This window comes from Ascaphus truei, chromosome 3 (assembly GCF_040206685.1).
Source record: "Ascaphus truei isolate aAscTru1 chromosome 3, aAscTru1.hap1, whole genome shotgun sequence".
Classification (NCBI taxonomy): domain Eukaryota; kingdom Metazoa; phylum Chordata; class Amphibia; order Anura; family Ascaphidae; genus Ascaphus; species Ascaphus truei.
The window spans coordinates 339,991,851-340,018,457 of NC_134485.1; the positions used below are offsets into that span (position 1 = coordinate 339,991,851).

The 26,607-nt window shown below is 48.0% G+C and overlaps 1 protein-coding gene across 2 annotated transcripts in view; it reads right to left on the bottom strand.

Moving 5' to 3' along the window:
- DIP2B (disco interacting protein 2 homolog B) overlaps positions 1 to 26,607 on the bottom strand; it is a 242,390-nt gene that overhangs the window by 115,292 nt on the left and 100,491 nt on the right. For both annotated transcript variants that reach the window (XM_075591661.1, XM_075591659.1), the window contains exon 2: positions 26,140 to 26,211. In XM_075591661.1, the coding sequence (XP_075447776.1) occupies positions 26,140 to 26,211 (72 nt within the window). The remainder of the gene's footprint in view (positions 1 to 26,139; positions 26,212 to 26,607) is intronic.

Here is a 26,607-nt window from a genome sequence, read left to right on the forward strand (position 1 = left end):
CCACCCTCTCTCTCTCTCTCCCACCCTCTCTCTCTCTCTCCCCACCCTCTCTCTCTCTCTCCTCTCCCACCCTCTCTCTCTCTCTCCCACCCTCTCTCTCTCTCTCCCACCCTCTCTCTCTCTCTCCCACCCTCTCTCACTCTCCCCCACCTCTCTCTCTCTCTCCCCACCCTCTCTCTCTCTCTCCCCCACCTCTCTCTCTCTCCCCACCTCTCTCTCTCTCCCCACCTTCTCTCTCTCCCCACCCTCTCTCCTCTCCCCCACCTCTCTCTCTCTCTCTCCCCACCCTCTCTCTCTCTCCCCCACCCTCTCTCTCTCTCCCCCCACCCTCTCTCTCTCTCCCCACCCTCTCTCTCTCTCCCCCACCCTCTCTCTCTCTCCCCCACCCTCTCTCTCTCTCCCCCACCCTCTCTCTCTCCCCCCCTCCTCTCTCTCTCCCCACCCTCTCTCTCCTCCCCACCCTCTCTCTCTCCCACCCCTCTCTCTCTCCCACCCTCTCTCTCTCTCCCACCCTCTCTCTCTCACTCCCACCCTCTCTCTCTCCCTCTCCCCCACCTTCTCTTTCTCTCTCCCCACCCTCTCTCTCCCACTCTCTCTCTCTCCCACTCTCTCTCCCACCTCTCTCTCTCTCCCACCCTCTCTCTCTCTCCACCCTCACTCTCTCTCCCATCCACCCTCTCTCTCCCACCCTCTCTCTCCCACCCTCTCTCGCTCTCTCCCTCTCTCTCTCCCACCCTCTCTCTCTCTCCCACCCTCTCTCTCTCCCACCCTCTCTCTCTCTCCCACCCTCTCTCTCTCTCCCCACCCTCTCTCTCTCTCCCCACCCTCTCTCTCTCTCCCCCACCCTCTCTCTCTCCCCCACCCCTCTCTCTCTCCCCCACCCTCTCTCTCTCTCCCTCTCTCTCTCCCCACCCCTCTCTCTCTCTCCCACCCTCTCTCTCTCCCCACCCTCTCTCTCTCTCCCCCACCCTCTCTCTCTCCCACCACTCTCTCTCTCCCACCCTCTCTCTCTCTCTCCCACCCTCTCTCTCTCTCTCCCACCTCTCTCTCTCTCTCCCACCCTCTCTCTCTCTCTCTCCCACCCTCTCTCTCTCTCTCTCCACCCACTCTCTCTCTCTCCCACCCTCTCTCTCTCTCCCACCCTCTCTCTCTCTCCCACCCTCTCTCTCTCTCTCCCACCCTCCTCTCTCTCCCACCCTCTCTCACTCCCACCCTCTCTCTCCTCTCTCCCCCCTCTCTCTCTCTCTCCCCCACCCTCTCTCCCACCCTCTCTCTCCCACCCTCTCTCTCTCTCCCACCCTCTCTCTCTCTCCCCCACCTCTCTCTCTCCCACCCTCTCTCTCTCCCACCCTCTCTCTCTCTCCCACCCTCTCTCTCTCTCCCACCCTCTCTCTCTCCCACCCTCTCTCTCTCTCCCCCACCCTCTCTCTCTCTCCCCCACCCTCTCTCCTCTCCTCTCACCCACCTCTCTCTCTCCCACCCTCTCTCTCTCCCACCCTCTCTCTCTCTCCCACCCTCTCTCTCTCTCCCACCCTCTCTCTCTCTCTCCCACCCTCTCTCTCCCACCCACCCTCTCTCTCTCTCCCCCACCCTCTCTCTCTCTCCCACCCTCTCTCTCTCCCCCACCCTCTCTCTCTCTCTCCCACCCTCTCTCTCTCTCCCACCCTCTCTCTCTCTCCCACCCTCTCTCTCTCTCCCCACCCCTCTCTCTCTCTCCACACCCTCTCTCTCTCTCCCACCCTCTCTCTCTCTCCCCCACCCTCTCTCTCTCCCACCCACTCCTCTCTCCCACCTCTCTCTCTCTCCCACCCTCTCTCTCTCTCTCCACCCTCTCTCTCTCTCTCTCTCCCACCCTCTCTCTCTCTCTCCCACCCTCTCTCTCCCACCCTCTCTCTCTCCCACCCTCTCTCTCTCCCACCCTCTCTCTCCCACCCTCTCTCTCTCTCTCCCACCCTCTCTCTCTCTCCCCACCCTCTCTCTCCTCTCCCACCCTCTCTCTCTCTCTCCCACCCTCTCTCTCTCCCCACCCACTCTCTCTCTCCCACCCCCTCTCTCTCTCTCTCTCCCACCCTCTCTCTCTCCCCCACCCTCTCTCCACTCCCCCACCCTCTCTCTCCACTCCCCCACCTTCTCTCTCACTCCCCACCCTCTCTCTCTCCCCCACCCTCTCTCTCCCCCACCCTCTCTCTCTCACCCACCCTCTCTCTCACACCTCCTCCCACCCTCCCTCCTCTCTCCCACCCACCTCCCCCCCCTCCCCCTCCCACCCTCTCTCCCACCCTCCCTCCCACCACCTCCCCCACCCTCCTCCCTCTCTCCCACCCTCTCTCCTCTCACCCCCCACCCTCCTCTCCTCTCTCCCACCCTCCTCCACTCCCCACCCTCTCTCTCTCCCCCACCCTCTCTCTCTCCCCCCACCCTCTCTCACTCTCCCCCACCCTCTCTCTCCCCCCCCACCTCTCTCTCTCCCCCCCACCTCTCTCTCTCCCCCCACCTCTCTCTCCCCCCACCTCTCTCTCCCCCCACCTCTCTCTCCCCCCACCTTCTCTCTCTCCCCACCATCTCTCTCTCCCCCACCCCACCTCCCACCTCTCTCCCCCCACCTTCTCTCTCTCCCCCCACCTCTCTCTCTCCCCCACCTTCTCTCTCTCTCCCCCACCTCTCTCTCTCTCCCCCACCTCTCTCTCTCCCCCCCCACCTCTCACCCCCCCCACCTCTCTCCCCCCCCTCTCTCTCCCCCACCCTCTCTCTCATCACCCCCACCCTCTCTCTCTCCCCCACCCTCACTCACTCCCCCCCCTCTCTCTCTCTCCCCCACCCTCTCTCTCTCTCTCCCCCCACCCTCTCTCTCTCTCTCCCCCACCCACTCTCTCACTCCCCCACCCTCTCTCTCTCCCCCACCCCTCTCACTCTCTCCCCCACCCTCTCTCTCTCTCCCCCACCCTCTCTCTCTCTCCCCCCACCCTCTCTCTCACTCCCCCCCACCCCCCTCTCTCTCTCTCCCCCCACCCTCTCTCTCTCCCCCACCCTCTCTCTCTCTCCCCCCCACCCTCCTCTCCTCTCCCCCACCCTCTCTCTCCACCCTCTCTCTCTCTCCACCCACTCTCTCTCTCCCACCCTCTCTCTCTCCCACCCTCTTTCTCTCTCCCACCCTCTTTCTCTCTCCCACCCTCTCTCTCTCCCTCTCCCCCACCTTCTCTTTCTCTCTCCCCCACCCTCTCTCTCCCACTCTCCTCACCCTCTCTCTCTCCCACCCTCTCTCTCTCTCCCACCCTCTCTCTCTCCCATCCACCCTCTCTCTCCCACCCTCTCTCTCCCACCCTCTCTCGCTATCTCCCTCTCTCTCTCCCACCCTCTCTCTCTCTCCCACCCTCTCTCTCTCCCCCACCCTCTCTCTCTCTCTCCCACCCTCTCTCTCTCTCCCCCACCCTCTCTCTCTCTCCCCCACCCTCTCTCTCTCTCCCCCACCCCTCTCTCTCTCTCCCCCACCCTCTCTCTCTCTCCCCCACCCTCTCTCTCTCTCTCCCACCCTCTCTCTCTCTCTCCCACCCTCTCTCTCTCTCCCACCCTCTCTCTCTCCCCCACCCTCTCTCTCTCTCCCCCACCCTCTCTCTCTCCCACCCACTCTCTCTCTCTCCCACCCTCTCTCTCTCTCTCCCACCCTCTCTCTCTCTCCCACCCTCTCTCTCTCTCTCTCTCCCACCCTCTCTCTCTCTCTCCCACCCTCTCTCTCTCCCACCCTCTCTCTCTCTCTCCCACCCTCTCTCTCTCTCTCCCACCCTCTCTCTCTCTCTCCACCCTCTCTCTCTCTCTCCCACCCTCTCTCTCTCTCTCCCACCCTCTCTCTCTCTCTCCCACCCTCTCTCTCTCTCTCCCACCCTCTCTCTCTCTCCCACCCTCTCTCTCTCTCTCTCCCACCCTCTCTCTCTCTCTCCCACCCTCTCTCTCTCTCTCCCACCCTCTCTCTCTCTCTCTCCCCCTCTCTCTCTCTCTCTCTCCCACCCTCTCTCTCCCACTCCCCCACCCTCTCTCTCCCACTCCCCCACCTTTTCTCTCTCTCCCCCACCCTCTCTCTCTCCCCCACCCTCTCTCTCTCCCCCACCCTCTCTCTCTCTCTCCCACCCTCTCTCTCACACCCTCCCTCTCCCACCCTCCCTCCCTCTCTCTCTCCCACCCTCCCTCCCTCCCTCTCTCCCACCCTCTCTCTCTCTCTCCCACCCTCTCTCTCTCTCCCACCCTCTCTCTCTATCTCCCACCCTCTCTCTCCACCTCCCCCACCTTCTCTCTCTCCCCCCCACCTTCTCTCTCTCCCCCCCACCTTCTCTCTCTCCCCCCCACCTTCTCTCTCTCCCCCACCTTCTCTCTCTCCCCCACCTTCTCTCTCTCCCCCACCTTCTCTCTCTCCCCCACCTTCTCTCTCTCCCCCACCTTCTCTCTCTCTCCCCCACCTTCTCTCTCTCTCCCCCACCTTCTCTCTCTCCCCCACCTTCTCTCTCTCTCCCCCACCTTCTCTCTCTCTCCCCCACCTTCTCTCTCTCTCCCCCACCTTCTCTCTCTCTCCCCCACCTTCTCTCTCTCTCCCCCACCTTCTCTCTCTCTCCCCCACCTTCTCTCTCTCTCCCCCACCTTCTCTCTCTCTCCCCCACCTTCTCTCTCTCCCCCCCACCCTCTCTCTCTCCCCCACCTTCTCTCTCTCCCCCACCTTCTCTCTCTCCCCCACCTTCTCTCTCTCCCCCACCTTCTCTCTCTCCCCACCTTCTCTCTCTCTCCCCCACCTTCTCTCTCTCTCCCCCACCTTCTCTCTCTCCCCCCCACCCCCTCTCTCTCTCCCACCCTCTCTCTCTCTCTCCCCCACCCTGTCTCTCTCTCTCCCACTCTCTCTCCCACCCTTTCTCCCACCCTCTCTCTCTCTCTCCCACCCTCTCTCTCTCTATCCCACCCTCTCTCTCTCCCACCCTCTCTCTCTTTCTCCCCCTCTCTCTCTCTCGCCCACCCTCTCTCTCTCTCGCCCACCCTCTCTCTCTCTCTCCCGCCCACCCTCTCTCTCTCTCTCTCTCTCTCTCTCTCTCCCACCCTCTCTCTCTCTCTCTCCCACCCTCTCTCTCTCCCACCCTCTCTCTCTCTCCCCCCCACCCTCTCTCTCTCTCCCCCACCCTCTCTCTCCCACTCCCCCACCCTCTCTCTCCCACTCCCCCACCTTTTCTCTCTCTCCCCCACCCTCTCTCTCTCCCCCCACCCTCTCTCTCTCCCACACCCTCTCTCTCTCCCCCACCCTCTCTCTCTCCCCCACCCTCTCTATCTCCCACCCTCTCTCTCTCCCTCTCCCCCACCTTCTCCCTCTCTCTCCCCCACCCTCTCTCTCTCCCACTCTCTCTCCCATTCTCTCTCTCTCCCTCTCCCCCACCTTCTCTCTCTCTCTCCCCCACCCTCTCTCTCTCCCACTCTCTCTCCCACTCTCTCTCTCTCCCACTCTTTCTCCCACCCTCTCTCTCTCTCCCACCCTCTCTCCCACCCTCTCTTCCACCCTCTCTCCCACCCTCTCTCCCACCCTCTCTCTCTCTCCCACCCTCTCTCTCTCTCCCACCCTCTCTCTCTCTCCCACCCTCTGTTTATCACCCTCACCCACTCTCTCTGTTTTATCTTAACTGCACTATACCTACACCGAAATAACCTATTCTGCTTTCTTCCAGATCTGACTCAAGTTTCACACGGGAGACATCGGAAGACAGGTAGATAACACCTCCCCTCCAGTATAGTACCTTGAGGGACTGCGGATCAGGTAAGATCCCAGGTGGGATTGCTGCTTTGGAAATTGTTAAGAGGGGGCATCCGGACACTGGTTAATGTGTTCAGAAGTCATTCACGTCTGGCTTTTTTTTTGGTTCGGTTAGTGAGGTCAACACACACACACGCGCACACACACACACACACACACACACACACACACACACACACACACACTACTTTTCGAAATAAACCTACGTTTCTATGAAAATGTAAGTGTTTTTTTTTTGCGGCCCACCTAGACTTAAACCTTGTTTATTTGGCCCTTGTTAGCATTTGAGTTTGACATGCTTGGTGTAGATCATTGGTCAGAACTCCCCTAGAGTACTATGTTGTGTTGTATTGTATGTCTTTATTTATATAGCGCCAAAAGTGTACTCAGCGTGTCACAAAGAATATGTTCAGTTTTAAAGACCATACGTACATTATGACGTTGTGTAAAGACGAGCTAGTAAAATAGTGTTTGGTTTCCATCATACAACTTCTATCTATCTGAAGAGACTATAGAGCAGGAAGTGTGGAGAGTTGACAAACTTTCATATACATTAATGATTAGGAGTTTCAACAAGGTACAGGAGGGAAGCATATTTCAGAGAACAACAAACTGGAGGGTGAAGGGCTTAGGGGAAATATGATAGAGCTGGTGGAGGCTAATACAGTAATGGAATTCAAATGAGTTTGGGAAAGACAGAAGGGTATTCCAGTACTGAAGTACTGAAGGATGGCCAAGGATAAATTGTGGTCTGAAGTTTCTGAGTGGATAGGAATATGAACAAACTTGTGGGCTAAGTGGTTCTTATCTGCAATCAATGTCTATGTTAGGAATGATGCCAAAAAGATAGACAATATTGAAGAAGCAGGAGGTTGCCAGTTGTTCTAGAAGTTAGGATCCTCATAAAAAGGATAAGATACATATTTTCCCAAGAAACCCAAAAACCAACTATGTTTTTTCAGCTCAATGGGACAGCCTCTTTAAACATATCCGACTCCCCATGATAGCTTCACATTTTCTCAACACATGTCCCTGGTTAACAGTACAGCAGAAAGAGCTTCATTCAATTTACAAGTCTATAGATCATCTCCAACCTCTAAGAATTCTTAACCCCATGTGTGCTGCAAGGATTAACACCCGGTATGAAAGTAAAAAAAAAAAAATGTTGCTGCTGCTTTGATCTGTGGGTAGGAGTTTGGAATATGATGCACATGAGCACTGCTCCATACCCAGTGTCTGTGATCACAAAGCAGTAGGAAGGAAGAACATGAGTATGGGGCTGTGCTGGCAGGTGGAGACGTTCTGCAAGGTCAGAAGAGGTAATTCTGCGGGGGAACATGGTGGTTATCATCTAAAGTAGTATTGTTTGACAGGGGTTCCTAGGAACACTTGGATTCCCTGGGCATCCCTAAAGGGTTCCCTGCAATGTTCAGGTCATTTAAAAATTGTACCAGATACAGAAGAATTTACAATGCATCAGATCTCTGACGCGCTATTAAAGAGGGTTGGGGTTCCTTACAATGCATCTGATCTCGGACACGCTATTAGATAGGGTTGGGGTTCCACAGAATTTCACAGTATAATTATAGGGTTCCTTAAACAAAAATAGGTTAAAAAACACGGCTCTCAAGAGAAAATGCAGGCAGCAAGGAGTGGCTGCTATCACACAAAAATAACTAGATAATTGTAGACTTATACAGCTATGCATTAAAGCTCTAGGAGAAGTATCAGTAACAGGTCATGCAAAGTCATCTATCAATATGTACCATTGTTCACTAACGTAGTTGTACATAAATGAAAATACTATCATATGTGCGGTGTCACATCTGAACAAGGGAACGATGGTTTGAAAGTTCATCTTGAGTGTGAAACTAATTAGAAACTTAGTCTAGATATGCTTCTATTTCCTCTGGAAAACCACAATGAATGTTAAAGCCTAAGGAGCAAACTATTGCAGTCTCAAGCTCATGGAGAAAAAAAAATGCGTATAAAAAAACCATACAAATATTCTTCTGTGAAGAATGTGCCCATGTCAGGATGCTGCACAAGAGTACAGATAGGATCTCCTCCTTTTATTAATGGCACCAGTGGTTAGCTTTGGAATTTGGAATGACTGTAACACAGCAGATTCACCGAGAACATTCACTGCTTTTTATCAGTATTGGCACTGACACATTAATTGAGCAGAAGCTGTCCCAAGAGAAACAATTATATCATTGTTCGTAGGGAAGAGTAGCTCCAGATGTTACAAGTAATCTTTTTTAGCGAAAATTTAAAAAGGTTACATCATTTCATTAGAGAGATTAAATTTTTGAGCACTCAACTGACATAACAGTGTAAATAATAAGATAGCTGGCATGACCAGCAAAGATGCAATGAGATATGGGATTCATTAGAAATCCCACTGTAAAGCCTATAGGTCTAGTAAGTACACAGCTGGGGCATATGGTATCCTAAATAATTTCATGGCGGTAATACATTTTTGGACACCAGAATCTCCATAAATGATGTAATGCATTCATTTTGGAGGCCCAAAAAGTCTATTCCCTAGATGTGTCTAATAAAGCTTAGCTCAACCTGTATTTTACGGCATACCATTTTTTTTTTTTTTTTTACATCTCTTCCAGACGGAGCATTCAACTAATTGCAATGGAGCCTGTGTCAGTACTGATGGACTTAAATAGAAGGTCTATTTTAGCAACATCTACTGAAGTTGCAATATAGTCACACAGTCATCCAGATAACTCTTCATCCAACAGTGTTGTAATTTACATTGTATGGTTAATACATTTTTAATTCTAAAGGGCAAAACTCCTCCAGCATGTCTCTCTTAGTGCTCATGAGGGGCCTGCCACCAAGCAAAGAACAATATTTTGTAAGGGGAAGTGATTGTGGCAGAGTTATGAAAATCTTAGAAAGTTCACAAAGCCATATTCAAGGGTCCTTGGAGACATAATTAGATGTGCCTTTATTTTGAAATAAAATACAGCTGAAAGATTTCACAATAAAAATGAGAGTAGAATGTGATTTGAAAAATTGGTGAATCTGCCCCTTCAAAACAGGTGATGTCCTTTATAACATCAGATGTCACAATGGAAAGGCGATGGATAACAACAATACAGAGAATCTATTCACGTCATACATGTTCTGTTTCGGGGTGAGATCTGGCCATATAAAAGGACTATAAAGTTGACAGTATGGGTGTGGAATAACTTTGGTTCAGGAAGTACTGGGCAGCAATAGTCTGTGCCTTTAGATAACTGGGAATATAACGTGTTGACTCGGTATACCAAACAGACTATTCTGAAGTGATATCAGAGCATGAAGAATCATTTGTCAGCACAATTTATTTCTTAAATAAATAATAATAATAATATAAATACTATATATATATATATATATATATATATATATATATATATATATATAGTATTTATATTATTATTATTATTTATTTAAGAAATAAATTGTGCTGACAAATGATATATATATATATTACTGGCTATGCATCTTAACCCAGGCTGTGCTCAAAAGCTGTGATATGCAGCAAGCATCAGATTATAGGGTACCATGTCAAATGGTTTTGAAGAAAAAAAAGGAGGCACTGTATGCTCATTTGCATGTCATTTCCCAGAATCCCTTGCTGCAGTGGAACTGTGTGCTGGGTGGATGGTGAAAGGCAGGGTTGCAGATCTGTCTAAGGCCGAGCCTAAAGTGCCGGCGACGTGACGTCACCCGTTGCCGCAAGCGAAAGTTGTATTTCGCTTTTCGGCGGTGGCGCGGGCGACCAGGCTCCTGATTGGTTCAGGGGCTGTCACATGAGGCGACAGCCCCTGAAAAATCAAATAATTACGGCTAACAAAAATCGCGTCGCCACGTCGCGCTTACTATAAGCGCACGCAGCGGCGACAATGCATTTGTTTTCGCCGGCACTATAAGCGCGGCCTAAGACATGCAAATGAGCACACAGAAATATTTCCATTTGACACACACACACACACATATATTTGACATACATACATACTGTATGTACGTACATACATACATACATACATACATACATATATACATACATACATACACACACATACATACACACACATACACACACACACACACACACACACACACACACATGTTTAAGTAAATTTCCCTGATATTCTTGCAATAGTAATTATTACATTTCTGCTTAATCTTGAAACACTGAGGTTGCACCAAATATTTTGAGATTGTCACTGGAATATCAAATTACAGCATACGCACATCCTTCAAGTCAATATTCAGAGTCATTTTTCTTGAAACTTGTTTTTTTTTTTTTAAATAATAATTTCTATTCATTTCTTTCAAAATGAAAACATGAAATAAAATACTGAATACGTGTATTATCTTTATGCACTGTATGTTCCTAAAAACATTTTTTGCCAATACTGGTACCTGACATTTCTTTTGAGAAGCTACATAAACAGCCTGTGTGTTTAAGGCGCAATCCATGCAATATGCGTGTTTTTTGTTGTTGTTAAATAAATCAGTTCCATAATAGGCCAATTTGATAATACTTACTACATTTTTTGTATTCAACTTTCAATGCCATTTTATGCCGTTTTAATATGCTGAGCAGTTGTGAAAGATCTTTGTAACACTTTCCTGTTTGTGATGATTTGTTGCCAATGTTCCCAGCACTTTGAGCTGCAAACTGTAACTATAGATGATGTTACCTTAGTAATAGCAGCTATAATGTATTTTTATGATTTACACTGACTGAAGGATTGATTTGAAACTGAAAGGCAGCCATTTAGTGAACCCTAGGAAGCAGGATCTTTGCTGATCTATCACGGGAGAACGATTCGATCGCCAGCGTAGGTAATTTGTTTTTAATAAAGGTAATCAAAGGCTGTATATATTAAAACAAAAATATATACATAGTGTTTTGTTTTAAAGTGCTGCTTGGCTGTTTCTTTAACTCTGCCTTCAATTTGAAATATTTTTTAGAAGCATCTTCTGTTTAACGACCTCTGAATTGTTCCACCCCTTGCTAAGTAGCAGGCTCATGTACAAAACACATTCTATGTTTATAATCTAAGGCCTCGTCCAGGCTTCCGGCGGGCGCGCTGAGGCTCAGGGAAAGCGGGTGCTTTCCCTGGCCTTAGACAGCACGCCGTCAGGGGGCGTGTCGGGGGCGGGCCAGTGACGTCACGGAGCTGGTTCGCCCTCATTGGGCGAACCGCTCACGTGACCGCCCCTGCGCTCCGGCAAGCGCGTGATTTTAAAAATTACCTAAGACCTACGCTTCCGGAAGCGTAGGCGAGCCCCTACTAAAGCCGCTCTCATTGCGGCTGTAGGGGCTCACAGGTAAGTGCAAGCGCCTCAGCACGGCTCAGCGCGTAAGCGCTGACCATGCCCGAGGCCTAATTGTGATCACATGTAAAGGAGTACAGTACTCAATTGGGGTCTTATAGGCATAGGGATAGTGCATGTTACATGAACACTTGCAGTGCAATCATTTCAACAAAACTTCAACGACTTAGCTTACGGGAAATTCCCATGCAAACTTAAATCAAAATTGTTTTGCATTGCTGAAGATAAAACGCCATCAAACATCTGAATGGAAAATACCAAAAATATTCAGTAGTTCGTAACAAAACCCGCCTACAAATTGCAAAATAAACTAACATTTTCAAACATGCAAGTAGCTACTGTAATTCAAGGGAGTGTTTCCTAAGGTTTCTAACTGTGAAAGAATCTATCAAGACGTGTTTTTCTCACATATGCTCATGGATAAAAATAAAACCTTGCAAAAAATTTATATGGAAAGATCAAAATATTGAAAATCATTGATAATTATGCGATGTATTATGTTTGTTAAAACAGTAATACTGTTTATGTAGTCAAAAACCCATTAAGGCACAGATCCACAAAGCTCTGTTAGGTGACGTTAACCTAACTTAGTCATATGAAGGCTTATCGCATATCTTCAAAGGCTAATAACGCAAAGTTAAGTCATGTTTCCTGCCCGGAGAACGCATTGCAACTATAACAGCTAATAATAATAATAAGATGCAAGTGAGGTGTTACCCTTAACACTACATATGTACTAAAGTTTGTTAAGGTTAATGCAGGGACTTAACGTTATGTCATACCTAAAATTGACTTTACTTGCATCGAGACCGAGAGTGGAGGACTCTTTCAGTAAAGTATTCATTGCTTGTGTGCCTCCCAAAACATTGCCCTATACAACACACGGAGAGATACCTGTGAACATACCCGATTTCCCAGGTACCTCTCCATGTAGTGGGGTAGAGCAGTGTTTTGGAAGGTATAGATGTCAATGGGCACTTTACTAAAATAGTGCGCGTCCTTTTCCTCCTCCGAGGTAACGCAACTTTGCACTAGAATAACGTGACGGTAAGGCTATGCTAATGAGATACGGCAACTGTTGTTTTTACATATCATTAGCTTTGAGGATACGAGTCAACGTCAGGGAAAACCACGTCCGATACGGTTGCAGGTAATGTCACCTTATGAGCCCCGATTTAAAAGAGCTATGTGGATCAAGCCCTAAGAGCTCCGTGTACTGCTCGCTCCCTAGTCAATGAAACCAACGCAGCCCTTTTCCTCTGTTAACCCTTTGACTGCTAGAGGGATCAGCAGGCCCCGGTTGCAGCAAAAAGGTTAATTCTGTGGGGTTTTTTTGTTTTTAATTAAACTAATCTCTGTTATTTGTATTTGTGCTGATTTGAGCAGAGCTTTCCAGATTACAACTGAGATGTCATTTAAAAAGGCAAACTACAAAATGCAGCAAATACGATCTTACTGTATATGATCTACATCAGCGTTTCCCAAATGGTGGGTCGCGACCCGGCACCGGGCCACGGCACCAAAATTGCCGGGTCGCAGCGAGGCTGGCCGCGCGGTGTCTCCCGTCCCCCCTGCTCAATTAAAAAAAATGGCGGCGATTTCCCCCTGCGGTCCCGCGCGCTTGCGCAGGGCAAGCAGAGCTTGCTCCCTTCCTCCCCCCCCCCCGCTCCCAACGTGGGACGGAGGAGGAAGTACCAGCTCCTCTGCGGCCCGCACGTTACGTGGGACGGAGGGGGAAGTTCAAGCTCCTACTGCGGCCCGCTTCCCCCCGCAGCCAGCTTCCCGAGCTCACCTCCCGTGGCACCCCCTCCCGAGCCCACCTCCCGTCCCCCCAAGTTCACCTCCCGTCCCGGGCAGCAGGGGATATCGGGGGCAGCAGGGGAAAGCGTCCGGCGGCAAGGTAAGTCACCCCACCCAGTCACTGCCTCCCACCCAAGTGCCCCTGGCCCCCTCCCACCCAAGTGCCCCTGGCCCCCTCCCTCCCTCCCACCCAAGTGCCCCTGGCCCCCTCCCTCCCACCCAAGTGCCCCTGGTCCCCTCCCACCCACCCAAGTGCCCCTGGTCCCCTCCCTCCCACCCAAGTGCCCCTGGTCCCCTCCCTCCCACCCAAGTGCCCTTGGTCCCCTCCCTCCCACCCACCCAAGTGCCCCTGGTCCCCTACCTCCCACCCACCCAAGTGCCCCTGGTCCCCTCCCTCCCACCCACCCAAGTGCCCCTGGTCCCCTCCCTCCCATCCACCCAAGTGCCCCTGGTCCCCTCCCTCCCACCCACCCAAGTGCCCCTGGTCCCCTCCCACCCACCCAAGTGCCCCTAGTCCCCTCCCTCCCACCCACCCACCCAAGTGCCCCTGGTCCCCTCCCTCCCACCCACCCACCCAAGTGCCCCATGTCCCCTCCCTCCCACCCACCCACCCAAGTGCCCCTGGTCAACCCAAGTGCCCCTGGTCCCCTCCCTCCCACCCACCCAAGTGCCCCTGGTCCCCTCCCACCCACCCAAGTGCCCCTGGTCCCCTCCCTCCCACCCACCCAAGTGCCCCTGGTCCCCTCCCTCCCACCCACCCAAGTGCCCCTGGTCCCCTCCCTCCCACCCACCCAAGTGCCCCTGGTCCCCTCCCACCCACCCAAGTGCCCCTAGTCCCCTCCCTCCCACCCACCCAAGTGCCCCTGGTCCCCTCCCTCCCACCCACCCACCCAAGTGCCCCTGGTCCCCTCCCTCCCACCCACCCACCCAAGTGCCCCATGTCCCCTCCCTCCCACCCACCCACCCAAGTGCCCCTGGTCAACCCAAGTGCCCCTGGTCCCCTCCCACCCACCCACCCACCCAAGTGCCCCTGGTCCTCTCCCTCCCACCCACCCACCCAAGTGCCCCTGGTCCCCTCCCTCCCACCCACCCACCCAAGTGCCCCTGGTCCCCTCCCTCCCACCCACCCACCCAAGTGCCCCTGGTCCCCTCCCTCCCACCCACCCAAGTGCCCCTGGCCCCTTCCCTCCCTCCCACCCAAGTGCCCCTGGCCCCTTCCCTCCCTCCCACCCAAGTGCCCCTGGCCCCTTCCCTCCCTCCCACCCAAGTGCCCCTGGCCCCTTCCCTCCCTCCCACCCAAGTGCCCCTGGCCCCCTCTCCAGTCACTCACATTTGTCGTTGCCTGTAATTCACTGTTTGTGTCTGTGTGGGTATAGGGGAGAGCGAGTGTGTGTGCGCATAGTGGAGAGCGAGTCTGTGTGTGTGTGTATCTGTATCAGTGTGTGTGTGTGTGTGTGTATCTGTGTGTGTGTGTATCAGTGTGTGTGTGTGTATCTGTGTGGCTGCGTGTGTGTCAGTGGCTGCGTGTGTGTATCAGAGGCTGTGTGTATGTATCAGTGTGTGTGTCAGTGACTGCGTGTGTGTGTCAGTGGCTGTGTGTGTGTGTGTATCAGTGGCTGTGTGTGTGTCTGTGCAGGCCCTATAGGCCAGTATAGGCGATAAAATTTTTAGTGGGTCACGAAGGAGAAGTTCAAAAATAACCGGGTCACGGAAAAAAAAGTTTGGGAAACCCTGCTCTACATTGTATTTAGACACCAGTACAGTGTATCTGGCAAGAAGGGACTACTGCTTTCGGTTTTAAACGACATATACACTTCTTTTGCTGGCGCACTCGGTGATGCTGGCGTTTCGAAACTTTCTTTAAAATGATTGTGAACTCTTACTTTTTGAATATACATTTTAATTGCTAGGCTTTTAGCACCAACTATTATTGTAAGAAGCAACAGATTTTCAGTCAGTGATTTTAACAAGAATTTAGTGGGTGAGAAGCTTAAATATATTTTGGGATAGATTAGAAAGGGGGAAAAAAAAACACTCTTTCCTTCAGTTCCAGTATAACCAGGAAGGCTCAAAGCAACAATGACCAGAGGATAATATGGCCCTGGAAAGGTCACTGCCGGAGAGCCAATCAATAACAAAAACATCACTAGGAAGAGTAACCTACTGACTATTGATTGGCTCTGGTCTCATTATCCTCTAGGTCAGAGGTCCCCAACTCCAGTCCTCAAGGACCACTAACCGTGCAGGCTTTAAGGATAGCACTGCTTGAGCACAGGGGGTGCAGTCACAATGACTGGGCCTCCTGTGCTAATGAGAGGACAGCCTTACAACCTGCACGGTTAGTGCCCCTAGAGGACTGGCGTTGGGAACCTCTGCTCAAGGCCAGGATTTTTTGTTGTTGTTGTTTTATGTTGGAAGGAGAGGTGAATAAGTATGTGGAAAACTGGCAAAACATGCAGCTGGAAGAAAGGTGTTACATTTAAGCAGTACAAGAAGAAAATGTAACCACACAAAAGATGATTTCGGTACGTATTCGTTAGAGCAGGGGTGGGCAACTCCAGTTCTCAATTGCCACCAACCGGTCAGGTTTTTAGGATATCCTCCTACAGCACAGGTCAAAGACTGAGTGAGCCACCTTTGCTGAAGCATGGATATCCTGAAAACCTGTCCTGTTGGTGACAATTGAGGCCTGGAGTTGCCCCACCCTGCTTTAGAGCCAAGAATACAGAGAATGTCTGCAGTAATATACAAAGAGAAGAATGGAGTGTGTTAACACAGCAATCCCCCCTTTCCACCTCTTCCCCACCTTGTTTCATTGTGTTTTGCAGAATGGGAACCCTTCGGGTTTCAGGAGCTGCCCCGGGTTATTTTCAGCTTGGGGGTGGGGGGGACCTCCCGTTTCCCGAGATACTCACCAGTAAAGGTGCCGGCGTTCCTTACCGAGTTTTCCATCTCCCGTACCACGCGTGCCAATAGGAAGTTGCAACAGATGACACAGGAGATTTAAGCTGCCATTTTGTTTCCCCGGGCTGGGGACTGAAATGCTAGAACCTTTACCTGCAAGTATCTCAGAACTAGGGGATCCCTGAGCTGTTTACCCCCAGGTTCCCGTCATGTAAAATAAATAAATAGTTATTCAATTACTACCATATGGAGTACTTTTTACAGAGCGATGCACACATGCACAGGAAAAGCATTTGTGCATATACTCTACTAACACACAATGTATGAAGCTCATCTAGAGATTGCAGACACAAATCTATTATGGTATTACCACTGCTTGTGGTGAGAAGACTTGGCAGAAGCCAGTTGAAAATGAGACACTTGTTGGCTCCTCTTCAGAGAGTATTTGTGACAAATGTTGGAATGTATGTTCAAACTGGTCTGTTCTGTCCAGCAGTAACACAAAATGTTGAGGACAATAGTTACAATAGTGTGATTATATACATTTACTATTTTTATTAGTAAAAAAGGACCACAGAGGGAGGATAACTGTGACAACGGAATTCAGCAAACAAAAAATGTATGTGACTGCAATTATATTTTAATTTAATTTGTGCTTCCCACACCAAAGCAATAGTTGTGATGACTTAAAAAAATTAAATCCCTAGTGACTGTAGATTTTTTTTGTTTTTAATCAGATGAAGCTTTGAATGCGATTGATTTTCTTTTAGTTACTCCCTTGTGTGTGATGTCTTTGTGCATTGAGCAGAACGTGCTCCTGCCCATAGAGAGACAAAGTACTGTTTTAACATGAAGGCCACCCACTTTTTGACATACAGTAGCGTTATACCATATGAGACATGCATTTAAGCCAGGAAGAGGGATCACATGTTAATGCTTCTACAATTCCCTGGTCTGTTAATATTTCACAAAGCATTTTTGCATTTAAACTGTAACTAAGATAATTAGTTTACTGGCATTGACGCCAATGCTTCCCTCCCCACCCCCCACCTCAACTACAGCTACTGTAAATACTGCAACAGAACAGGAGCCAGTGAAGCGTGATAAATGGGGTGTGGTGAATATTGCAATCTATACAAAGGCCTTCCTCCACTTTAACAGCCACTCCAATATCACGAGCACACAATTGTAATTCGATCACTAGGTGGCAGAACAATATTATTACTCAACAGCAAGCAGCCTATCCTACCAGAGTTTCAAAATGAAAACCTTAACCTAGAGTGCCCTCCAATTGCCGCCTCGCTGTGCTTTAGTTTAGAGGAAGGATGCCTTCTTTTAAACGTCGCCTAGTTGGAACATTCCAAATGTTTAAAAGCAGCCGAATGAATAATGCACAGTCCCCACCCTGCTGTGCTTTGTAGCACTCTGCTTTACAGCAGTAGCGGAGTTTAGAAGGGTCAGTTTCAATCAGATGGTAGGAAAATAGCCAGTTTTGCTGCTGTGCAGATCTCACAGGTCCAGATGACGGAGAGACTGGTAGTATTTAGTGCAGATTCTAGATATTTTTTTAATGATTGCATAAGGATGGTGAAAGGGAGCTTAAGGCCCTCAATTCCCATCAGCCATCTGGAAACCCCATACATTACTATCATCAGCAACTTGCATTTCTTCTTTTTCTCACTGACAAAACTAGAGAGCTGCAGATTGAAGGGTTACTACAGTTACAACTCAGGCTCTGCTGAAAAGCTGTGTAATGCGGCAGGCATACGCTCATAGGGGTCCATGTTCAAATGAATTTGAAGCAAAAGGTGACACCGTGAATGTGCATGTAATTTCCCAGAATCCCTAGCTGCAGTGGATGCATTGTATGCTAGGAGATAATGGTGAAAAGCAGGGTTGCAGACCTATGAGTCATGTTAACGTGCTCACAAGTGATATTTTCATTTGCTTCAGTATGAAGCAATGCAAACAAAATCTGATAATCGCAGAAAGCTCACAATGTAGGATTCCAGGAACAGAAATGACAAGGCAGGTAGCAAAATGTTGTATATTAGAAAACCTGAACGCACGTATGCTTTATTTCTAATCTGTTGCCATCTTTGAAATTATTGTAAGACAACAGTGCATTATCCACTTGAGCTTCCCTCTACTACTGATCGAATGTCAGACAAAAGTCAATATACAGTAGTTGTGGTGGACTGCTGCTTTAAGATTATAATATAGAACAGTAGAATAATGCACAACTCTCATGGGAATCTGCTGCTACAGTTTTAAAACGAAACAGACACATTTATTTACCAACTAAAGACCTTTCACCGTGTGAAAAATAAGTAACAGCATTACATGTTTATTGTTTCACATTATGGATGAGGCAAAGGCATCAGCCACAATCAATAATACCCTAATATGCTGCGGTGAAGAGATCCAACACAAACCATTAACTAAGAGTTAGCAGGAGTAGTGAAGGCAATGTGCTCTAATACAGCTTCTGCAGAGCTGATAGTGATAGGTAGGAATGACTTAAGGGCCTGGGCGTATGAGATAGTTATCCCATTGCACCCTACCCACGAGCCTGATAAGAAAGAATCCGCCCTTGTGTAACATTACTCAGCATGACTGATGCTCATTAACCCCTTCAGTGGTAGAGGGAATCGTTTTAGGGACATGAGTCTCCCTTGCCCCCTCCCCCGCCCGCACTTGCGAAATAGCAAGGACACACAGCGCTCATGCTTGAAGAGCTGGTGACGTCACCGCTCTCCAAGCATGAGCGCTGTCAGCACCAGCATAGCCGCAGCCTAAGAGATAATTGTATGTCTTTATTTATATAGCGCCATTAATGTACATAGCGCTTCACAGCAGTAATACACGTGACAATCACTTAAATAACAAATGATATAAATAACACATAAAGGGGAGAAGTGCTTCAGACATAAAAGTAACAGTTAGGAAAAGACGTCCCTGCTCCGAGGAGCTTACAATCTAATTTGTTGGTAGGAAGAACGTACAGAGACAGAAGGAGGGCGTTCTGGTAAGTGTGTCTGCAGGGGGCCAAAATTAATGTATGAGATGTTAATTATCAGTCATTGAGCTACTCATATGCTTTGTTAAGCAGGTGTGTTTTGAGGTGGGTCTTAAATGTGGATAGAGAGGGTGCTAGTCAGGTATTGAGGGGAAGGCCAAAGGTGCACGGCAGTCAGTGAGAAAGGTTTAAGATGGGAGAGGGCTTTAGATACAAAGGGGGAAGAGAGAAGACATCCTTGAGCAGGATGCCAGATTCGGGATGGTGCATAGCGAGAAATTAGGGCTGAGATGTAAGGAGGGGCAGAAGAGTGTAAAGCTTTAAAAGTGAGGAGGAGAATTGAGTGTGTGATACTGGATTTGATAGGAAGCCAGGAGAGGGATTTCAGCAGGGGAGACGCCGAGACAGATTTCGGAAATAGTAGAGTGATTCTGGCAGTAGCATTTAGGATAGATTGAAGGGGAGACAGGTGAGAGGCAGGAAGGCCGGAAAGCAGGAGGTTACAGTAATCAAGACGGGAGAGAATGAGGGTCTGTGTCAGAGTTTTTGCAGTCGAGTAACAGAGGAAAAGGGCTTGATAATATTGCGGAGGAAAAAACGACAGTTTTTTTGCTACCTTTTGAATGTGAGATAAGAATGGAAGAGAGGAGTCGAGTGTGGCCCCTAGGCAGTGTGTTTGGGCTACTGGGTGAATGATAGAGCTTCCAACAGTAATGAGCAAGGAGGTAGTAGGGTCAGGTTTTGGAGGAAATATGAGGAGCTCAGTTTTTGCCATGTTAAGTTTAAGTCGGCGGAGGGCCATCCAGGAGGATATAGCCGAGAGACATTCAGAAACTTTAGTCTGTACAGCAGGTGTAAGGTCTGGGGTAGAAAAGTAAATTTGTGTGTCATCAGCATAGAGGTGATATTTGAACCCAAAAGATGTGATTAGGTCACCTAGTGAGAGTGTGTAAAGAGATAAGAAAAGACAGAGCCCTGGGGTACGCCCACAGAGAGATCGAGAGGAGGAGGAGGTGTACGCAAAAGAGACACTGAAAGTACGATGGGAGAGGTAAGAGGAGATCCAGGATAGAGCTTTGTTATGAATGCCAAAAGTATGGAGAATGTGAAGGAGAAGAGGGTGGTCCACAGTATCAAATCCTGCAGAGTGGTCGAGAAATATGAGCAGAGTGTATTGACCTTTGCCAGCATGGAGGACATAAGTTATTTTAGTGAGGGCTGTTTCAGTGGAGTGAGCAGTGCGGAAGCCAGATTGCAGACGGTCTAGGAGAGAATAGGAATTGAGAAAATTGAGCAAGCGAGAGAATACAAGATGTTCATGGAGGTTAGAGGCAAAAAGCAGAAGGGAGACAGGTCGATAGTTAGAAAGACAGGTAGGGTCAAGCTTGCTGTTTTTGAGTAATGGTATAACTGTTGCATGTTTGAAGGAAGATGGAAAGGTACCAGTGTAGAGGGAGGAGTTAAAAATGTGTGTGAGCGTAGGGATTATAGTAGGAGCAAGAGGTTTTAGGAGATGGGAGGGAATTGGGTGGTAGAGGGAGAAGAGGAGATCAGCAACGACACATCCTCCTCTGTGACAGCGGATAAAGAGTAAAGGAATGCAGGTAAAGAGTTAGGAAGAGGTGTAGAATAGAATGAGGATACAGAGGGGATGGCCTGACGAATGGATTCCACATTTTCCTTGAAAAAGTAGGTAAAGTCCTGAGGTGAGATGGAGGACGAAGAACAGGCAGCGGTGGTTTGAGTTGGGACTCAAAGACAGAGAAGAGTCGGCATGGATTAGACTTGTGCGTGTTGATTAGTGAAGAAAAGTAGGTTTGTTTAGATTGAGAGAGGGCAGAGTTGAAACAGGATAGCATAAATGTGTAGCGACGGAAGACTGCGAGAGTGTGAGATTTCCTCCAGAGGCGTTCAACGGAACGAGTATTGGAATGCAGCATGCGCGTGTGGGAATTTAGCCAGGGTCTGGGATTCAAAGGACGAGAACGGCAGCCAGAAAGCGGGACATGTAGATCAAGAGAGGAGGATAGGGCAGAGTTGTAGTTCCTGACCAGGTTGTCAGGCTCTGGAGCAGAGCTGAGAGAGGAGTGGGAGAAGCGTAAAGTGGACTCAAAAGCTGGTAGGTTAATAGAGCACAGGTCTCTGCAGAGATGAGGGGTAGATGGAGGTGGAGAAGGGGAGAAGTGAGAGAGAGAAAATGAGATGAGGTGATGGTCAGAGAGAGGAAAAGGGGAAATGCAGAAATTGGAGAAAAGTTTGTAGTGAAAACCAGGTCTAGGTAGTGGCCATCCTTGTGGTTGACTACAGTCCACTGTTGAAGGCCAAAAGAAGAGGTTAGAGAGAGAAAGCGGGAAGCCCAGGGGAGAGAGGGGTCATCAATATGGCAGCTTAAGTCCCCAAAAAGAAGAACAGGGGAGTCTGAGGAGAGTGAGAAAGAGAGCCAGGATTCAAAGTGAGAAAGACAGAAGGGGGATGAGTAGAGGTAGGTGGACGATAGTTGACAGCCACGTGGACAGGGAGAGGAGAGAAAATCTGGACAGTGTAAACCTCAAAAGGAGGGAAAAGCAAGAGAGGGGGGAATAAGGAAGGGTACTGTAGTGGCAGATAGAGGAGAGCAGGAGCCCCACACCTGCACCCCAGTCATCAGGGCGCGGAGTGTGGAAGAAAGAAAGGCCACTATGAGAGGGCAGCTTCCAGAGCAGAGTCAGACTGAGTGAGCCAGGTCTCAGTTATACTAAAGAGGAGCAGAGAGTGGGAGAAAAAGAAGTCATGCACAGAGAGGAACTTGTTAGAAAGGGAGCGTGCATTCCAGAGGGCACAGGAGATAGGGAGAGAGGATGGTATATGGGTATGAGGTTGTAGAGGTTGTAGGGGTTGACACCAGAAGGAGTAGAAGTTTTATTTGTCAGGCGAGGACAAGAGCATACAGAAATAAAGCAGGAACCAGGATTGGATGAGATATCCCCAGAAGCAAGAAGGAGATGCATGGATAGAAATAGAATGTGTGAGGATGATTTGTAGGGGTGTGTTTTAGTGCCGGGGGTATAGCTGTGTAGTGACAGAAGGCGCAGAAAAGAAAGAAGTTCATGTGAACTGAGAAGTGGCGAAGGAAGGAGAGATGGAGATATATGAATAGCGTTAGAGACATAATGAGGCTGATAGAAAGAAGTGCATATTTTGAAAAAAAGTGAGGCCAAAGCAAATAAAAACAGTAGTGGTGGCATGGCAGCAATAGTTTAGTGCTGAGATGTGCAGTCTGTGATAGATAATGTCCTCCTTTCCAGCGTAGTTCAAAATACAGGATTCGGGTCTTATCCACTCCACACTGCATTCAAGGAGTTACAAGTTGAATTTTGTCAAAGACACGTCAAGGGGTGATTAGGAGACAGAAGAATCAAATGTAGGTTTTAACAAGGAGTTACAAGTTGAATTTTGTCAAATAGATAATGGGGAAAGGTAGGGTTGCAGACCTGTGAGATGTGAATGTGCTCATTAGTGATCATTGTATCACTATGGAGGTTTTTTTTCCTCACTTTTCTTTACCCCCCGTGATTTATTTAAAGTAGGGACTAAAGACAAACCTCTGCCACAATACAGCAATTACAGGAGCAAACCATCCCATGATCAAAGTGTATTAATGACAATTAAATATTTATGGGGTTAAATTTGAGTGACTGACCCTATCTTCGGCTTTACGGATTTTCTGGGGGTGAAAACAGGGTTATAATAGGATAGGGGAGACATGGTTAACAATGAATCCTACAAAAGGGGTTTGCATGGTTATATTAGCTTATCAAACCAACTAGATTGTTCAATTCTTTAGAAAAAATGTTGGGTCTGATACAAGGGATTGTAATCTATGCAATATGCTACATGTGTTTTTGTAAAATATATATATATATATATATATATATTAATGTATCAGTTCTGTAGTAGTACATAATACTTAATGCATTTTTATTATTCAACTCTTAATGCAAGTTTTTAGTGAGTTTTAAAGCTTCCTTTGATTTCTATAGCAGGCTTTAGCCCACCTCCCCAGCAATGCAAAATATTTCCAACACTTTCCTGTGTTCATTTGTTGCTGTGATCATTTGTTGACAATATTCACAGCAGTTTGAGCTGCGCACTGTAACAATAGCTAATGTTACCTCAGTAATTAAAGAATACATGGTAGCTGCTGAGTTACAGTGCACTAACTAAAGGATTGATTGAAACTCAAAGGCGGCCATTTAGTGAGCCCTAGACGCAGGATCGTTGCTGATCGATCACGGGAGAACAAATCGATCTGCAGGCTAGGCAATTCGTTTTCAATAAAGGTAATCAAAGGCTGCATATGTTAAAACCAATATATATATCTATATATAAATATATATTTTTAGGGCCGCTAGGATTGCCTCTTTAAGAAAAAGTAGCTATAACACCAGGTCTGTCGTGGGCTGCTTCTTGATTTAAAGCTGCACAATAAGTGGTTATGCAGCTTGAAAATTAATATTTACATACATAAAGCCGCAGTCCCATTAAAAAAAAACAAAAAAAAACCATATACTGAACCGGGCTCCATAAAACACCATACATATTTTCAATCTCAGGTTACACCCATGGTAAGGGGATCACCCGGGAACCCTACCACACCTCCCTTTACGCCCCTCCTCCCCCAGGTGTGGACATAATATAAGATTTGCACAGTTGTATTAAAGGTTTGTAGTCATATAACAATTAATGTTGATCAACATCATAGGCATGGTTAATTGTAAATGTTTTTATTATTGCTGTTTCCCTTTCTGTCTCCCTCCTGAAAAGGTTTGTGAAAATAATAATAAAAATACAAAAAAGTTTAAAAATAAGAAAAACATACTGAATTCACAGCCAAAAAAATAACACACTTGACCACTTAATGCATGGTACCATTTTTAACATTTGTGTGATAATGTTACATATATGTATTATATTATTTAACAGATTTTCACACCTGAAAACCAAACTCTAAAAAGACCTACCCCATTCGGAATTCATACATAACGGAGGACTTAAAACTGAAACACAGTAGTGACTGTTGGACATATAAGGGCTGACTGCACACTGACAATACAGGGACGTTTAAAGCCTTCATTCCGTGACTTCTCACATACTGCTCGTGCCCTGCTACTACCCTCACATATGAGGCGCTACAGCATGAAAGTCATTCATGACATAAGTAATCAATGGAAAGCCCAACTGACACACTTGCATCTGGCGTCCGGCCAGCCCGTCGCAGGCCAGTGCAACACGTTTTCTGAGATACGCTCTGAACATTTCATCTATCACCATAAAAAAAAATCAAAACAAAAACAGCCAGGACACGATTATATTGGAATCCACAATACAGAGACGTCTACATGCACTCAGCTATTAAATATACTTGCAAGTGCTGAAACTCAATGGGGACATCCCACTGAAATGAAGGGGAAAGAGTAGCACTCCAAAATAGTTGTTAATGTTTATTCATCCAACGTTTCGGTCCAACAAAGCTGACCTTAAGTAAGGTTGGATGAATAAATGTTCACCACTTGACCACTATTTGAGTGGCACGCTTTTTGCTTCATTTCTGTGATTTTTTCGCAGGGGTGGGCAACTCCAATCCACCAACAGGTGCGGTTTTAAGGATATCCCTGCTTTAGAGCATGTGGTTCAGTCATTGATTGAGCCTCCTGTGCTGAAGCAGGGATATTCTAAAAAAAATCTGACCTGTTGGGGACCCTTGAGGACTGGAGTTGACCACTCCTGTTCTATGGGAACAATATACCATGTGGTAAAAGAGGAGTATGACCTCATGGCTTCCTTCAGTTATGGAGATCACCCAATGTTATGACAGTCTACACCAGTCCAATCACTGTCAGTCAGGTTCTGGAGTGCTAGGTCCAATTGAGGAGGTGCAATACAAGTGGAGTGCATTCCCAGCATGAAAATGTAAGTGATTGGTAAGCAGCAAAGATCCAAAGTGCTGTGCAAAGTGGAAAATAGTGGTTTTAACCCAGCCAATGCTAAAGGAGACAGTATTGCAAGACCTACAAGAAATGAAGAGGTTAACAGAGCTACATACTGGTAGTCAAATAGATAAGAAGACCTTTAGGAAATCACCGAAGAGAAGGAATCCAAGTATGCTTATGTACTAGAACAGGGGAGCGCAAACTTTTCCTGCTGCGCCCCCCTGTCTGCCTGCTCCGGAGCTCACGCCCCCCTCCTATCTGGCAGCTGCGTCAAATGCCGCAGGTCATGTGATCCGCGGCATCATTTGACACCTGTGACGTCATGTCATTTGACGCCGCGTTGCCATGGAGACACGTCACAGCGTCTGAATCCCAGTAAGTTTTATTGTTGCAGAGGCCTCACGCGATCCCATAGCATTTAATTTAAATGCCTGGGGGAAGAGCGCGGGAACTCTGAAACCGCCCACGTCCCCCCAGACAAATGATCTGCCCCCCAGTTTGTCCACCCCTGTACTGGATAACAGGCTGAAGGAACCATAAGACAAATTGTCTTTAATGTTCTTTGAACTGTTAAGAGTTTTGTTTAATTTTTACCACCAAATTCATATTAGGCTGCCCCATTGACAAAGGGCTTTGCCCGAAACACGTCAGAGTTACTTGGTCTGTCCTATTTTTGTGGATGTCTCTCTTAGGCTAAGGCCCCGCTGCCTCGTAACTCCCCATAGCTGATCTGCACAATTCCTTACCCCCACTCCCCCTTCCTGACATTTACCTTTCTATCTGCAGTTACAAAGAAAGCTACATCAAAGATGGCTGCCGGATCATCCAATAAGCAGCTGCCGTGTCATGCTCTGATCACATTGCCCCGTGGAGGTGAAGATTGGATGGCAGCCATATCGATTTCCCAAAGGGGAACAGAAAAACCAATGTCTCACACCTACATTCTCAATTATTATTATTGTTTCTTCTTGTATAGCGCTGCTTGTTTTACGTAGCGCTTTACAGAGACATTTTGCAGGCACAGGTCCCTGCCCCGTGGAGCTTACAATCTATGGTTTTGGTGCCCGAGGCACAGGGAGATAAAGTGACTTGCCCAAGGTCAGTGTCTTTACTCACTGAGCCGCTCCATCTCAAGGGTTAATTACAATGTGCACAAGTTCCCGTCTCCCAGTAAAATAAATGTAGATGCCCCGAGCACCTATTTTTGCCAGTCTGTTATAATGTTTCAATAACAATACAGGACATCCTGCTGTGAATGCTGCTCTGTTACCCAGAAAACACATCACTGCTGAATAATAAACAGAATGAGATCTTACCTTGAGTCTGGGGAATGTAGGGAGTCAGAAGCTTCGCCCGTTTCTTTTCATAACCCTTCTGGGTGATATCACCTAAAACCAACAATGAGACAAAATAAAGGTAAGCAAGGGAAATTAGTTTTGCCTTTCCAGCAAGGAAGGCATCTGTTTGTGCTACAGTGTATGCATTCACATGACCACATTACAGACACATTAGCTTGTCAAATCCATTCTGTGTATGATGCAAGTTTTTATCTGGAAATAATTGCAGAAGCAGTTTCATTATCCTTAATGCTTCAGCGGCACCACTATTACAGTAGCTCAAACATGATTGCTACCTAAAAAAATATATATATATTTTTCCACAAATGTTTTTTCTTACAAATAACCAAATGGTTTTAACATTTAAAAACACTAAACCTTTTTTTATGATAATCTTCTAAATTGTTTTAAGTAGACTATGGAGTAACATTGCAGACACTATGCAAA